Source organism: Ammodytes marinus (genome assembly GCF_949987685.1).
Source record: "Ammodytes marinus genome assembly, chromosome: 5".
NCBI lineage: Eukaryota > Metazoa > Chordata > Actinopteri > Uranoscopiformes > Ammodytidae > Ammodytes > Ammodytes marinus.
Genome location: NC_137234.1, coordinates 17336744 through 17351086, shown reverse-complemented (window position 1 = coordinate 17351086; position 14343 = coordinate 17336744). Strand labels below are relative to the sequence as shown.

Genomic DNA, 14343 nt, shown 5'->3' with positions numbered 1-14343 from the left:
GTGACAGTAGTATAGGCTCATAAGTAACCGAAGACAGCTGTGCAGTAAACCTCGGTTGTGGAAAGTCTCGAACTATTTTGGTCCCTGACCTAATCTTAAATAGTTGTTGAAAAGTTGTTTTACGCAGTCTGGACTTTGAATTTAGCGCGCTCTCAAATGGAGTGTCAGAGTGCAATGACCGTGTCTCCCGGAGAAGCAAACCCTTATGTATAAGAGGAGACAGTCTTCATTTGTGTGAGTGAAGAGAGAGAGAGAGAGAGAGAGAGAGAGAGAGAGAGAGAGAGAGAGAGAGAGAGAGAGAGAGAGAGAGAGAGAGAGAGAGAGAGAGAGAGATTGTGCATGTGAGTTCAACCAATTTGTTTCAGGTCTTTGTTTGTATAAGAGCAGTTAACCATGGCAACCACGGGCACATGGCCACTCCAGAGCTGGGCTCCTGAGGAGAGGTGGGCGGGGAGGCTGGGGATATGGGGGCACACTGGTGGGCAGAGGAGAGTGAAGGGAGATGAATTGGGAAATTGCTGGAAATTGAGATGCGCTAATTAGGCAGAGGCACCAGCTTCACATCTCTGGAAGTCAGTCAAAGCAGACAGGTCAGAGATTTTGTTTTCCACAAGTGCATTCTTGTGACCTCTAAAATAAGCATGTGCTGCAAATTGTTCATACCACTGCGGTGGAGAGAGAGGTTTTGGCTCAGATTCGGGGTGCGGTGGTGGGAGCCCTGGCCCATGTGGAATGGCAGGAATGTGAAAGGGAGAGGTGAGTGACAGAGAGCGGAGTCCACTGAGGGGTTCTATTATGAAGAGGTGACTCCCACACAGCAATAACCTCTCGGAGGAGAAACACAAACAAATGTCAGCGCTACAAATGCTGAATCAGGATGAGCGTGTGCAACTAATAAGGGTTTGTAAAAAAGGACCCATTGCAGGTCAATGGCGCAGTTAGTATTGCAATAATCCAGACAAAGTCACTGTTAAATCTTTTATTCACCTACTTTACTTCAACATATGGAAACTACAGAGAGGGCAAAGGTCACATTTTTAGAAACTCATTCAACTTTTCTAAGGAAACAAGTATTGCAAACACTTTCATTTGTACAAAGGCAACATTTATCCCCTAAGACAAACCAAAATGCATGCACAGCGTTTGAACTCAACAGCGGACATACGTATAAAATGCAACAACTGCTGTGTCAACATGATATCAATTGTTAATATACAGTAGGAAAATGGGCTCATGGCATCGTACCATCTCTTAAAAGCACTATAAAAAGCCGACTGTGATGGCAACTGCAGGTCTTAAAGAAAATGTGGAGACAAAACTACCACAAAAGAATTTCATGATTATGATCAGTTATTTTACGACTACGACTCAGAAGTCAGTGTTGCAAAGTGAACTATAGTGACAAACAAAGTGAAACATGGCTGGTTTTACAAGCTTCTTCATCAGTACTGTAAAAAAAAGAAAATCTGATTTCCCCCTCCCACATTTCTCACACTTTCATACATTCTTTTAATTTTTTTATGCCCTGATTCATTTTTTTTATGCCTCAATCTTGTTTTTTTTAGTTCCACTGGCAGGAACAGTCCAGAGGCTCTTGGAAGTTGTATTCCACCATTGTGGCGTTGCGAGAGCAGTAGAGTGTGACGGAGCGGGTTTGCAGTCCACTCTCACGACAGCACTTACAGAACCGGGCGTGACTGTTGATGTTAAAGTTGAATATGGTGGCAGAGGGACATTTCCCATCGCAGGAATAGACTGTTACCTGTAAAAGGAGGGAGTCAGGAGGATGTGTAAGGCGGTGCAATCGTTATGTTTATGATTTAGCCTCCTCAATTTACTGTATTTGAGCATGTGCCTCTTCTCGTACCGGTGCATTGCTCCTGCAGTCGTCTTTTCTAATGGTAGTCCGAATGGCCACACGTTTGCATGTCTTGCCATCCTCTTTACCTACACACGTTAGCACAGAAATGAGATGCACACACACACACACACACAGTAACACTCAGAAGTGACTCCAGACACACACAGTACTTTCAAAGCAAAATCGTACAAAGATACAAGTTCAAACATACACAAAGACACACACGTTCACACATACGCACACACACACACACGCACAAACGCACACACACACACACACACACACACACACACACACACACACACACACACACACACACACACACACACACACACACACACACACACACACACACACACACACACACACACACACACACACACACACACACACACACACACACACACACACACACATCCTTTTTGATCAGAGACCTGTCATCCACACAACCCTGAGAAGCCTATTGAGCAGGGCTCTTTGTTGCCCAGCAGTAGGAGCCTGTTCAGATTGACAGTTGGGTGAAGGGGGCACAGCTCTCACAGCAGAGATCCGGCTTTTCTATTGGCCACTGAACTTAACCTTACTTTTAAGCAAATCAAAACAGGTCAAAAGGATTCTGTGTAGGGCTGGGCTGGAATGATCAGTCTGCATGTAGCTGGTTTAGGGATTATCTCTCTTAGGCCTTTCACACCAAAATGAACCAAGAGTCAGTTCCAGGCTGGTGTTGGAGTCAGTTCAAAACTGGTTACAGCCTTATCCCAGTTATGAACCGGTTGGTTTCACATCGACCGGAGACAGCCATGGAGCCGGCAAGAGAGCAACGTCATGACGTCACTGTAAACGTGTGTGTACGTCACCCGACGCCGCTGCTCTTGTGGCTAACGCTAAAGCTACCGCTAGCTTTAAGCACAACAACAGCGGCGAATACGTCTTATTTTTACACTTGTTGGCTCTCGCTTTGCTTTCTTAAGCAAACAGGACCCATACAGCGTATTCTCGCCGGTCAATTTGATCGCTACGTTCGGTAATTATGTTATGTTTACGTCTCGTAGTAGCGGTGTTTTTAAATATGGCGGGCATGAGGTTTGAGTTGCTCTGGTTGGTCAGGATAATCCCTCCCCCAACCGTTCGCGCAAGCAGTTCTTATCAAACCCTGCTCAATCCTGGGGTATGAGTTCCCCCGGTTTTTACGGCCCGGAGCAGGCTCTCTGGCGGTGTGAAACCAAAACACTGGCTCTAACTCCGAACAAGCCCAGAACTAGCTCCGATTTTGCGGCGGTGTGAAAGGCCTATCTGATAGACAGCAGTCAGTTAAACTGGGAAGATACCAATCTGAATTCTTAACTGTTACAAATGGTGTCCCAAAGGGCTCAATTTTAGGTCCAGTTCTTTTCACAATTTATATAAATAACATTGTTTCATCGCTAAAAAACTGTCACACCCATCTATACACTGACGACACAGTACTGTATTGCATTTCCGATTCGGTGCACCAATCTATTGAGAACCTACAAAGCTCTTTTAATACTCTGCAGGACTGTCTAGTAGACCTCAGGCTTGTTCTTAATACAGACAAAACCAAATATATGTGTTTCTCCAGAGCAAGAACTACAAATTTGAATGATTTTAATGTTTTTACAAAGAATGGATTTTTAATTGAAAGAGTCACAGAGTACAAATATCTCGGCATCTGGTTAGATGATAAACTCACTTTTAATTTCCATATAAAAAATCTTGTTTGTCGACTACGACAAAAAATTGGCTATTTTTATAGGAACAAAACCACCTTCCCTTTATTTAGTAGGAAAAGGATTATTGAGGCAGTTTTTATGTCTGTCCTTGATTACGGTGATGTGGTTTACCGGCATGCATCTCATTCATGTCTTAAACTCCTAGACTCTGTTTTTCACTCTGCTTTAAGGTTCATCACAGGAGATGCTTATGACACACACCATTGTCTTTTATATGAAAAGGTTGGGTGGTACTCCCTTAAAGAGAGACGTGATGCACATTGGCATATTTTTATTTACAAAGCCTTGACCGGGAAGCTTCCTCGTTATTTAACAGAAATGTTGCAAATTTCAGATGGGCTTTATCAGACCCGCTCCACTGACATGCTCATGCTTTATGTCCCACAAGCCCGGTCTGAGCTGGGAAAGACAGCTTTTAGCTTCAGTGCCCCCGACTCCTGGAACAACTTACAGCAACAAATTAAACTAAATACCTTCATATCCTTTAATCAATTTAAACAAACTATCTTAAATCTGCCAAACTCTACCTGTAACTGTTTTAATTAGGCTATATTGTACTTTCACCCATTTAATTTCATTTTAATTGCTGCCACTCTTCACCACTATGTAAATGTTTCAATTGTTTTTTTGTTTTTTGTTTTTTCTTCTCTTCACCTGTTGTTGTGTATTTGATGTATTTGCATTGAATATTGTGTATGCATTGTTGTTTTTCCTTGGAATTTGTTTGAACTCGACACCATTGAAAATGAGGGTCACCCCTCAATTGGTCTCTTGAGGATAAATAAAAGTTAAATGAAAAAATGAAAAAATGTATGAAACGGGTATTTGAGAAAGTATTTAACATGCACATTGGCTGATGCAAGGTTCCACACTAGATATTTATGCAAGGTTAGAATACGTTTATGTTTCACAGGGCAAGATCTTTACGGGTTAACCAGTGAGAGGAAGAAAAATTAAAAATAAAAACACACACACACACACACACACACACACACACACACACACACACACACACACACAAACAAACTTGAAGCTTAGAAGTGCAAGTGAATGAGTCACTGAGTGCCAGGGTGCCAAAGAGTCAATGTTAAGTGGGAATAGTACAAGGAGGTGGTGGTACCTGTGTCACAGTTAGTACTACCAGTGGGGGTTACGGGATTAACGGTAAATGGTAAAAAACCCACTCCAGAACCTGGTAACATCGTCAGGATCACAGCCGTCCGGTTCAAAGGAACACCATGAGAACACACACACATGGTTACGATTGGTTCAGAAAAAACATAGTTCAGTGTCACACACACAAACACACAGAGGATGGAATCAATGCAGCTGGCATGCATGTGGATTTTACGTCTCTTTGGGTCACTCCGGGCAGCCAGCCGAGGAACTCAGTCATTTGATGTACTACAAAAAGCAGCACAGCAGGGCAAACTCCAACCCCTGAAACATTTCACATCCTCATTTGTGAAACAACGGCCGCGCAGCACCCTGATTGGATCAATTGCAAAGTCACTGCTAAAGCAGGCAAGCTGGCAAGGCTGCAATGCCGAATCCCCACAGACACAAAATGTCAAGGTTTAATCCACTCAATTTATGAAAAGCTCAATATTATTTACGGTAGTAAAATAGACAAGAAGAACAATTCACAGCTCATGATTTCGAAAGCACATGTTATGTTTTGACTTAGTAAAAACTATTATTATCATTCTGTTTAATTTTTCTCATTCTTTCCTTGTGTTTTTCACTGGTAAAGGCAGGGATTGTGGGAAATGTAGTAATAGGCCGACAACAGGCTTCTTATCTCCACCCTTCTACAACAGGCCGCACCCCCAACCATTCAGCCAATAAGCCCATCCACTGCCAGGCAACAAGGCGCTCACCCCTCTGATCGACAGCTCAAAGCTTTATCAGAAGCACCCAATAAGTTTGGAGACTCACATGTCCTGCAGCATCCGTCTACATAGCTCTGAACAACACCGCCATTCTGCAAGGAAACAGGAAGAGACGACAGAGAAACACTTTTCATACAACTCCAAAGCAAACCAAACTAACATATTACCACATGTTTTCAGATTGTATTTGGCAGTTAAGGGTCAGTAATTCATCTCTTACATTGTATTTTGATTTCATCAGATAGGATTATCCATTTGAGCCAGTGTTTTAATCTAGTGAGTTTAACCCTAACTTTAGATATATAATACATTTAGAGGTCCTAACCTGAATACACTCTGTGTCATTGAAAGGCGGGCAAACCACCCCAGAGGCAAGTATCACTGCTCCCACTACTGTTTCCATACAGTCGTAACGTGTACAGTTCTCCACCCAGGAACTCCATGCCTGCAAACACAATCGGAATCAGTACTGCTCGAAAAAGGCGGGGACAATTTAGCACATGTGGATGTGTTTGTTCTTACAGCGAAAAGTTCTGTTGTCCCGTTTTCGTTGGTGAAAGTACAGGAGACATTCTTACAGGAGCCGCAGCACACCTGAGGGTCCGCGGATGGTGCGTACACCTGGTGCTAATGTGGGTGAGGTGTAAAAAGCTACAGTTGAAGAGATTAAATCATACATTTATGTTATGTATCAAAATTATTTAAATGTTTTTGATACATACGGGTCCACATTTTTGGGAGCAGTTGACAGAGGTTATTTCCATGGCGTAGAATCCAGAGTCTGGATCTCGGTGATGCAGGCAATGGACAGTGTAACACAGCTGCCCTTCAAGGTACTGAATCAGAGACTGGCCTGGGCCAAGCACTGTAACCCCTTGGAATAGACACACCTCCGCTTTCTCTATACACACATAGACATAAACAAGATAAATAATCATACTGTAGGACTGTAGGTGACAAATACTCAAAAAAAAGTTTGTAGTAAATATTAGGGGGCCAGGTGTGTGTTTCTTAGCTCTCGTGATTGCGCTACACATACGGCATGAGTGCTTAGGACAGCCACAGTTGGTGCTGCTGTCTGGGACCTCGACCAGCACCTCCCCCTGAGAGAAAACAGAGTGCTGACTTTACTGAATTTGCTCACTTTTTCTTCCTTCTAGCAAAGACCTGTTTAGACAGTGACTCGTGATGCAGCTTTTTGCTGACTTACCAGTTGACAGATGGGGAGAGAGCTGTCCTCACATTGGCATTCTGGGAGGGAAGGAGAGAAAGTTTAAGAGAGAGGTAGCATGAACTTTCTGCATGTACGTGACAGGCATAGTAACTTGGAAATATATTGTGTCCTAAACAATACATTATAAGTTGATGCAGGAGTGTGTGTACCGCAGTGGTGCTGTGGGCAGCAATGCCCAGGGACAGTGGTTTGAACCAAAGAGAGACCAGGTGCACAGCTCACAGATGATTCAGGGCATAGGTTGACATCACACACTGCAACATATGGGGAAAAGTATAAACGTAACTTTGAAGACACAAAGGCACACATACTGTACATCCTGTACACACCCTAAAACCTGTATACACTTACCACAATAGTACTGAGGACAGCAGCTGTTGGTGGTGTTTAGATCCACAGCCAGAATTTCTCCATGTGAACACGTTGGAATGAGTTCGGTACATGACTCACACACTGCTCAGATGGAATACACAAACAGCAAATTCAGTGCTGTAATTGATGGAGGTGGCAAAGCTTAAGACATAGCAGATGGCCAAACATCATGCTGAAGACTGCCAATCTCAGTTTTAGTCTGACCTGGGAACAGCAATTAAAACTTACCACACAAGTAAGAGTAGCAGCAAGACTTTCCCCCCCTGACCTCCACTAGGAACTGATCCTCTCTGCAGTTGGGTGCAGACACAGGAGGGCATGCCAAGGGGTCGCACTCTGAGAAGCACAGGTTGCAGAAAGTGATTAGCGAAAGTTAAGGCCAAATTTCACATTAAACTAGTAGTTTACAAAAACAAAAACTTTGCAGGAAAGATAACGTTCGTTCTCACCACATTTGTACTCTGGGCAGCAGGACAGAGCGCTGTAACCAATCACTAGTCTGTTGCCATTATCACAAGGTGGAGCTTCACTGTCACATATGGTCATATTGCACTCTGAGAAGCAGTAAAGGAGCAGAAAAACAAAAGGAAGAGAAATAAAAGAACCTATTATGAGTCTTATGTTTACTAAAATGTAATGGTTTTTGGTCACTGGCTTTGGGATACTGGTAAGCGACAGAATTGACGAGCAATTATCAGCAATATGATATTACTACAGGCCGGATTCAAAGGGCAATCGTTTAAGCATAATTTCTCGTTTGGGCGAAGAAGATCTTCACTTTTAAAACTCACCACAGATTTTCTTTGGACAGCAGGCTCCTTCTTCCAGCACATCCAGGACATACTCCCCCTCCCTCTCACACAGCGGTGTAGGGACAGAGTGGCAGTCTGCCTCGACAGCCAGCACAGAGCCGTTCTCCATACACCTGTACAGACAGCAACTGCGAGCAGAGCCATTCCACACCTCTCCCGGGGCCCGGGGGTTCCCCTCATTATCTGTGCAAACTGGATACAACAGAGCCAAAGTAAATACACTGATTACACAACTGAATGCGGAGTCAAGGAGTAATATAAAGCACGACCCAAAACTTATTCAGACTCTCTGACAATGCAGAGTTTTCATCAAAGAGGGAAGTGTAATTACTCCGTCACTCACCACAGCGATCCTCGGTTACACAGTAAGAGGAGTCAGCTCGGTGCAGGATGGTTCCACCGCGGCACACACACTCCTCCCTGATGAAGGAGCAGGTGGTCTCCTCGTAGTACTCTCTGTTCAGACAGGTGCGACTGGTGCAGGTGCTCACACATGGCTGGTACTCCTTACCGGGGGGACACCGCAACGCTACAGGAAAGACACAAACAAACCACAAAGACACAAGTGAGTACATCTGCGTGCGCGTGAGCCATTTTCTCGGCCTATGTCTCCTTACGGCAGAAGTTGTGTCGTCGCCAGCTGATGCAGACTTGATGTGTGTAGCAGACCGCCACGTACGCCGCCAGGAAGTCGCACTGGTGATCCTTATAGTGCAGGTCCCCCGCCCACATGATGTCACAGAACTGCTCCGGAGGGACCTGCAAAACACACAGCCATGTTTTTATGCAAACAGTTAAGCAAAGCTTCGACAATTGATTCCGTATATTATAGATGTATTTCTTGTTTTGATTGTTTTTAGATATCGCAGCAAAAAAGTTATAAATACTAATCACAATTTCCTGTAAAGGCTGTATTTTTGCATGATAAATAAATGAAAATTGTCATTAGGATTTTTATTAGAAATTGTTTTCATGGTGTGTATTGTCCAAAAAAAACTTTATATTTTGCACAGTTCAATTTCCGAATCTCCCCTTTTCAGCTTCTGTCTGAAACAATCTCCATAAAAGCCCAGTCTACTCTGATTGGCTCTGAATCTAACTGCCTGTTTGAATGTAACTGCCAGTTAGTCAGTTTCATTATAGATGACATTAAAATGATACATTTCTTCTCAAATTCTTTGTATGTTTTTACCTTCATCGACTGATAAATGAATCAACTCATCATTTCAATAGTTAAGTCCTGGCAAAGTAAGCACACACATACATTACAATAAAGCTTGAAATCTGCTATGTGAACACTTAAGCTACCTTGCTGTGGCAAGGCATGAAGGCTCTCTGGCGAAGCATGGAGAGACAGGTGGAGCAGTCCCCAGTGGTGCAGTTGTCTCCGACCCTGCGTGTGTGTTCGGTTTCATCGGTGGTTTGGACCCTCCATGCATGCAGGAAAACCATCATGTCTCCCACCTCTCTGACCACTGTGCCATTGGGCAGCTTCAGGTCATCCTCTGGGTTACCGTCACAACAACCTGGCATAACAGGCACAGAGGCGTTTGTGAGTTATGTCACTTCATTGTAAGCGACATAAATGTGAAGTAAGAATATGTGTGTGGGAAACCGCCTAATTGAACATAATGGCTCTCAACATCTCAAACTGTCATATCCCGTAATGGCTGAAGTCAGATTGATGCAGCTACTGGACACTGAGCCTTTAGGTGCTGATAGCCGGCACTTAGATAAATGAGGCTGGCACAGATGCAGTCGAGCCGGTGTGAATGTGTGTGCGAGTTTGTGTGTGACTCACCGCACAGGCCTCGAGTGGGTACAGATCCGTTGTAAGGAGCGATGTACTGCAGGACCATGATGCCAGTGCTGTGATACCACTGTATGCTGACCCCACCAGGTGTGTGGATCAGGTACATGCTGCCTGTGTCTTCCACATAAAGAGAGTGAAGGGAGAATGGAAGTCTAGCAGGTCTGTAGTTTACTGTCACCTGGAGAGGAATAAGACACGAGAACCGCGTTATTTGTGTGGGATAAGTCTGAACTCTTGGCAGTGCGTTCAGTAAGGAGATTCACCTTGCGATCCAGTCGGTTGATAATGACTCTGTAGGAGGATGTAGTAATGTTCAGCTTCTTAAAACAGAGACCAGATGTTCCACCTGTAGGACTCTTTGGGGGAAATTACATTAAAACATTGTAATGCAGGTAGATAATATTTGAAAAGCTGTTGGTTCTGATGCAAACACAAGAGTGGGGAATTATACAGAGGAGAGGAGGCTGTACTCACAGTTCGCCTGATGGAGTTTACACTCTGCAAAGAAAAGAAAATGTCTCACCAAAAAGAAAAAAAGAAAGGTTTTCATACGTCATACGAAATTATTTGTATGTTACCTGGCTGGTCGGACATTTCTCCACGGTGCCTATAATAGTCTCTCTGGGCAGGTTAACCAGGATGTAAGAGCCGTTATCATACAAGGCCACATTGTTTCCATCGAATGTGATAACCCGCAGGTCTGACATCATGGTGCAGCGACCTAAAAAAAAGGAAGAATTGTATACAATACAAATCAAACACTGATCCTTGCAGAAAAATATGCATTCTAATAACTAGGGCTGCATATTAAGGAATCAGAAGTTAGCCACCACACTCACAGGGGCACTGCCACAGTGGACAGCAGTGGTCTGTGTTGATGAGGATGGGCAAGCCCAGCAGACTGCACTTGGGCGCCGTGGTGTTGAAGCGACAGTGTAGGGAGGAGTTGTGAAGCAACAGCTCTCCATTGAAACAGATCAGCTCAGAACACTCATCAATACGGTAGGAGTACGGAGGCTTGGGAGAAAGAAACAAGTACATCGTGTTGACATGATTTACACCAATATTACAACATCCAACATCCATCTATAAATGTATACTTTTTCTTCAGTCCCCTCATAAATCCATTATTACATTGTGCCTACCTGTGGATCCCAGGTTATGGATTATTACTTATAGCAATACTATGCTTACTGATAATTTCAGTTTATTCTAATATTTCTACAAACAACACATAAAACATTTCACACTTTGTATTACGTTTCTAAGAATGAAACATGCCTTTTCACTAAAGATTACACCTGTGCAAAATTCTATAGATACTGAAATAAATACTTGAAGTATATGTAAATGAATCCATTAATATAACTCATCTACTGCATAGAAAACCTAGCATAACTTTCCCAATACAACAAGTTCAAAACGTGAATTTTCGGTCTTCAAGATGTTTAAGAACAGCGTGGTTGGCTGTGTATTATACTTTTACTACACCAGTAACACTTACTGTGCATGGAGTAGTGGGCAGAAGGAAAGGATGAGTGGTCGATGTTTCCTCCGACATAGTAAAGGTTTCGGGGCCCGTGGTTATTTCTGTGGTTACTGGCATGGTGGTGGGCTGGGTAGTTGTAGGAAGTGGTTCTTCAGTTGTCACCAATACTGTTGAGGTGTCCTCTAAGGTGCTGGTCTCTACGGTAACGGTTGTATCTTCTGCTGTGGTTTGAGTAGGGGTCGTTGTTTTTTCGGTTGTGCTTTCAGGGACAGGAGCGGTGGAGGTGGGGACAGTTGTGACTGTGGCTGTGGTGGGTGGCGGCTGTGTGGAGGTGGAGGGTGGGGTTATCGGAGGAGGCTCAGTGGAAGTTGCTGTGGATGTTGGTGGTGACGTTGGCGGGGTGGTCAAAGTGGAAGTAAGGGTGGAGGAAGCCAGAGTAGTAGGGGATGGAGGAGGAGAAGAAGAAGTGGAGGATGGGACTGTAGTCATCTCAGTAGATACAGTGGACGGTGTTGCCACGGTGACCGTTGTAGTAGTGGCCTCTGTGGTTACCGTAGTTGGAGTGGGGGTTTGGGTGGTGGTCTCTGGCCTGGTTGACGGAGTGAGCGTGCTGGTAAGAATAGTGGTGGTGTGAGGAGCGGCAGGAGTTGGAGCAGATGGAGACTGTGTGGCTGATGTTGTGCTGGGAGTGGAGGGAGTGTGAGTGGGGGTTGTGGGCCTGACTGTAGTGGAAGAGGTAGTGGTTGCTATGGTGATGGTTGTAGCGGTTGTAGTAGTGGTGGTGGATGTGGTTGTAGGCCTCGTGGTAGCAGTAGTAGTAGTAGGGGTTGTAGTTGAAGTTGTTGCTGGTGCAGCAGTAGTAGTTCGGTTGGACCGAGTCACATATTCAAAGGGCGTCGGAGTCGGTGGAAGGGACACACCTATTGGAGAAACGATAAATATTGCAAGGATGTATTTTGCATAGATAAAAAAAAATAGGCCTACATGAGGTAAATAAAATCTAACGTACAGTATTACATATACCATAACTTTTGAATGGCATATTTTAAAGACTCAAAACACTCATCCGTTGTTGTACTCACAGTCCTCTGTGTAGACACATCTTCGAGTGACTTCATCTAGGACCATGTTTTTGGGACAACGTGGGAAGCAGCCCTCCACACTACAACATGAAGAAGCCATTTTTAGCATTTGAGCTAAACAAATATAATGTCTGGTTGGTTGTATGATGAGCGGTTTTTTATCGAACGAAAAATCTTACGGAGGCAGGAACTGGCAGCGTGTGGCATCTGGGTCACTGCACGTGTGGACACAAGGGCTCGCACAGGCGCGGTAGCGCCACTCGCACATCATGCGGTAAGGTATTGCAAAACTGCTTTCTGCTCAAGGAAAGAGAAGAAAATACATTATTAGTTTGTGTCTGTGTGTGTGTGTGTGTGTGTGTGTGTGTGTGTGTGTGTGTGTGTGTGTGTGTGTGTGTGTGTGTGTGTGTGTAAATGCATACATGTGTGTGTGTGTGTGTGTGTGTGTGTGTGTATTTGGTTTCTGACCCTCCAGTGTGAAGCTGCTGCTGGCCTTGAAGCCCTCCGAGGTGTCGTATCTCTGAGCTCGCGCAGCAGTACGTGTCAGTGTCAGAAAGATTCCAGGTTGGCCGACAAGCTCGAAGGAGGTGTGACCAGGCAGGAACAGCCCCTGGTGCTGGATGAAGGTTGCTCTGCGACTAAACTCTGCACCTCGACTCCAGAGCTCCAGCTGAAGACGGCTGCGCCCGGAAACGACAAGGAAATAGTTTGGTCTCTCCGCAGACTCCAGTGACACCACAGGGACACCTGCGCAAATAATTGAATGGGGGTTCATTCACCATTAAAAAAAAAAAAAAAAGTAGCAGCGATATGTAATTGTGTGTATATGGACGCTCACGTGATGTCCTGTCCTTCTGCAGGCCTGCTGTGACCATGAAGTTGAACAGTAGCCCTTGAGCAGGCAAATGGCCTGGTCTCTCTCTCACTAGAGGAAACACTGAGCTGCTGGTGCGGTTCACTCCAAACATGGTGTCGTTATAAACAGCACTCACCATGGAAAATGGGCCATCGCCTAGCTCTGCAGGGAAGTGAGAGATAAACAGAGGAAATCAATGTTTCATAAGCTGGTAGGGAGTCAGAGTGTGTAAGGTACGGAAACGACAATCAACACAATAGCTCTATGAAAGGACAAACCCCCATACATACCTTGGTTATAGTATTCACAATCATAGGCTGAAAGAGAACAAGACGGTTAGGGAGTTTATTTCAATAACCCTGATTTAATATGTAACTGAGATTAAAAATAGCTGAATATTAGCTAATGCAAAGACGGACTGGTGAAAGTTAGGCAGCAGGGGAGACAACGCTGACCTACACAACAGAGACCGACATACTATGAGCGTGATGCGTGTATGTGCGTGTGTACTCACGACAGACAGAGGGCGATCTCCAGTGTATTGTGACCCCCTGTTGACAGCATTTGTGTGCATATGCAGCGATGGACGTACAAAGACACTCACAGTCTCCCCCACGGTTACAATTGCAAGTGTCTGTCAGGCAGTTCCTGTAGAACCAGGCCACATCCACCTAGAGGGCAGGCATAGCACGCACGCACACACACACACACACACACACACACACACACACACACACACACACACACACACACACACACACACACACACACACACACACACACACACACACACACACACACACACACAAATATGATATATCCTTTTTTTTTAAGATATTTTTTTGGCATTTTTATGCTTTATTGATAGTGTAGAGACAGAGTTGGAATGGGGCAGAGAGGGGAGTGACATGCATAGAACGACTGCGGGCTGGAATCGAACCCGGGTCCCCTGCTGGCTGAGGCCCATGGGGGGGACGCCCTACCAACTGAGCTAAGGGCGCCCCCTATATATCCTTCTTTTATATACAGTCGATATGCAGTATATACAGTATGATATGCACACACACCAACAACTTATAAAGTGAACCAGGCCAAACCTTAATGCGTGAAACTAGGGGAGGTCTTGTTTGGAGGGTGAGACATTTTCAATAATTCAAACAGGGAAGAAGTGATTTGACATA

At 44.5% G+C, this 14343-nt stretch overlaps 1 protein-coding gene across 1 annotated transcript in view; it reads right to left on the bottom strand.

Annotated features, from left to right (window-relative positions):
* Nucleotides 1-1561: 1561 nt before the first annotated feature.
* The window catches only part of otogl (otogelin-like), a gene marked incomplete at both ends in the record, with an annotated part of 29437 nt that continues 16655 nt past the window's right edge, over nt 1562-14343 (bottom strand). The window contains 29 exons of the mRNA XM_080027659.1: nt 1562-1762; nt 1868-1947; nt 4733-4804; nt 5551-5596; nt 5830-5949; nt 6027-6131; nt 6227-6405; nt 6544-6607; nt 6715-6755; nt 6888-6992; nt 7090-7191; nt 7339-7446; nt 7560-7664; nt 7902-8114; nt 8266-8451; nt 8540-8681; nt 9231-9448; nt 9724-9913; nt 9999-10091; nt 10210-10233; nt 10314-10456; nt 10575-10752; nt 11240-12144; nt 12307-12386; nt 12486-12603; nt 12775-13053; nt 13145-13324; nt 13453-13479; nt 13677-13833. Coding sequence (XP_079883785.1) covers nt 1562-1762; nt 1868-1947; nt 4733-4804; nt 5551-5596; nt 5830-5949; nt 6027-6131; nt 6227-6405; nt 6544-6607; nt 6715-6755; nt 6888-6992; nt 7090-7191; nt 7339-7446; nt 7560-7664; nt 7902-8114; nt 8266-8451; nt 8540-8681; nt 9231-9448; nt 9724-9913; nt 9999-10091; nt 10210-10233; nt 10314-10456; nt 10575-10752; nt 11240-12144; nt 12307-12386; nt 12486-12603; nt 12775-13053; nt 13145-13324; nt 13453-13479; nt 13677-13833 — 4461 coding nt within the window. The remainder of the gene's footprint in view (nt 1763-1867; nt 1948-4732; nt 4805-5550; nt 5597-5829; nt 5950-6026; nt 6132-6226; nt 6406-6543; nt 6608-6714; nt 6756-6887; nt 6993-7089; nt 7192-7338; nt 7447-7559; nt 7665-7901; nt 8115-8265; nt 8452-8539; nt 8682-9230; nt 9449-9723; nt 9914-9998; nt 10092-10209; nt 10234-10313; nt 10457-10574; nt 10753-11239; nt 12145-12306; nt 12387-12485; nt 12604-12774; nt 13054-13144; nt 13325-13452; nt 13480-13676; nt 13834-14343) is intronic.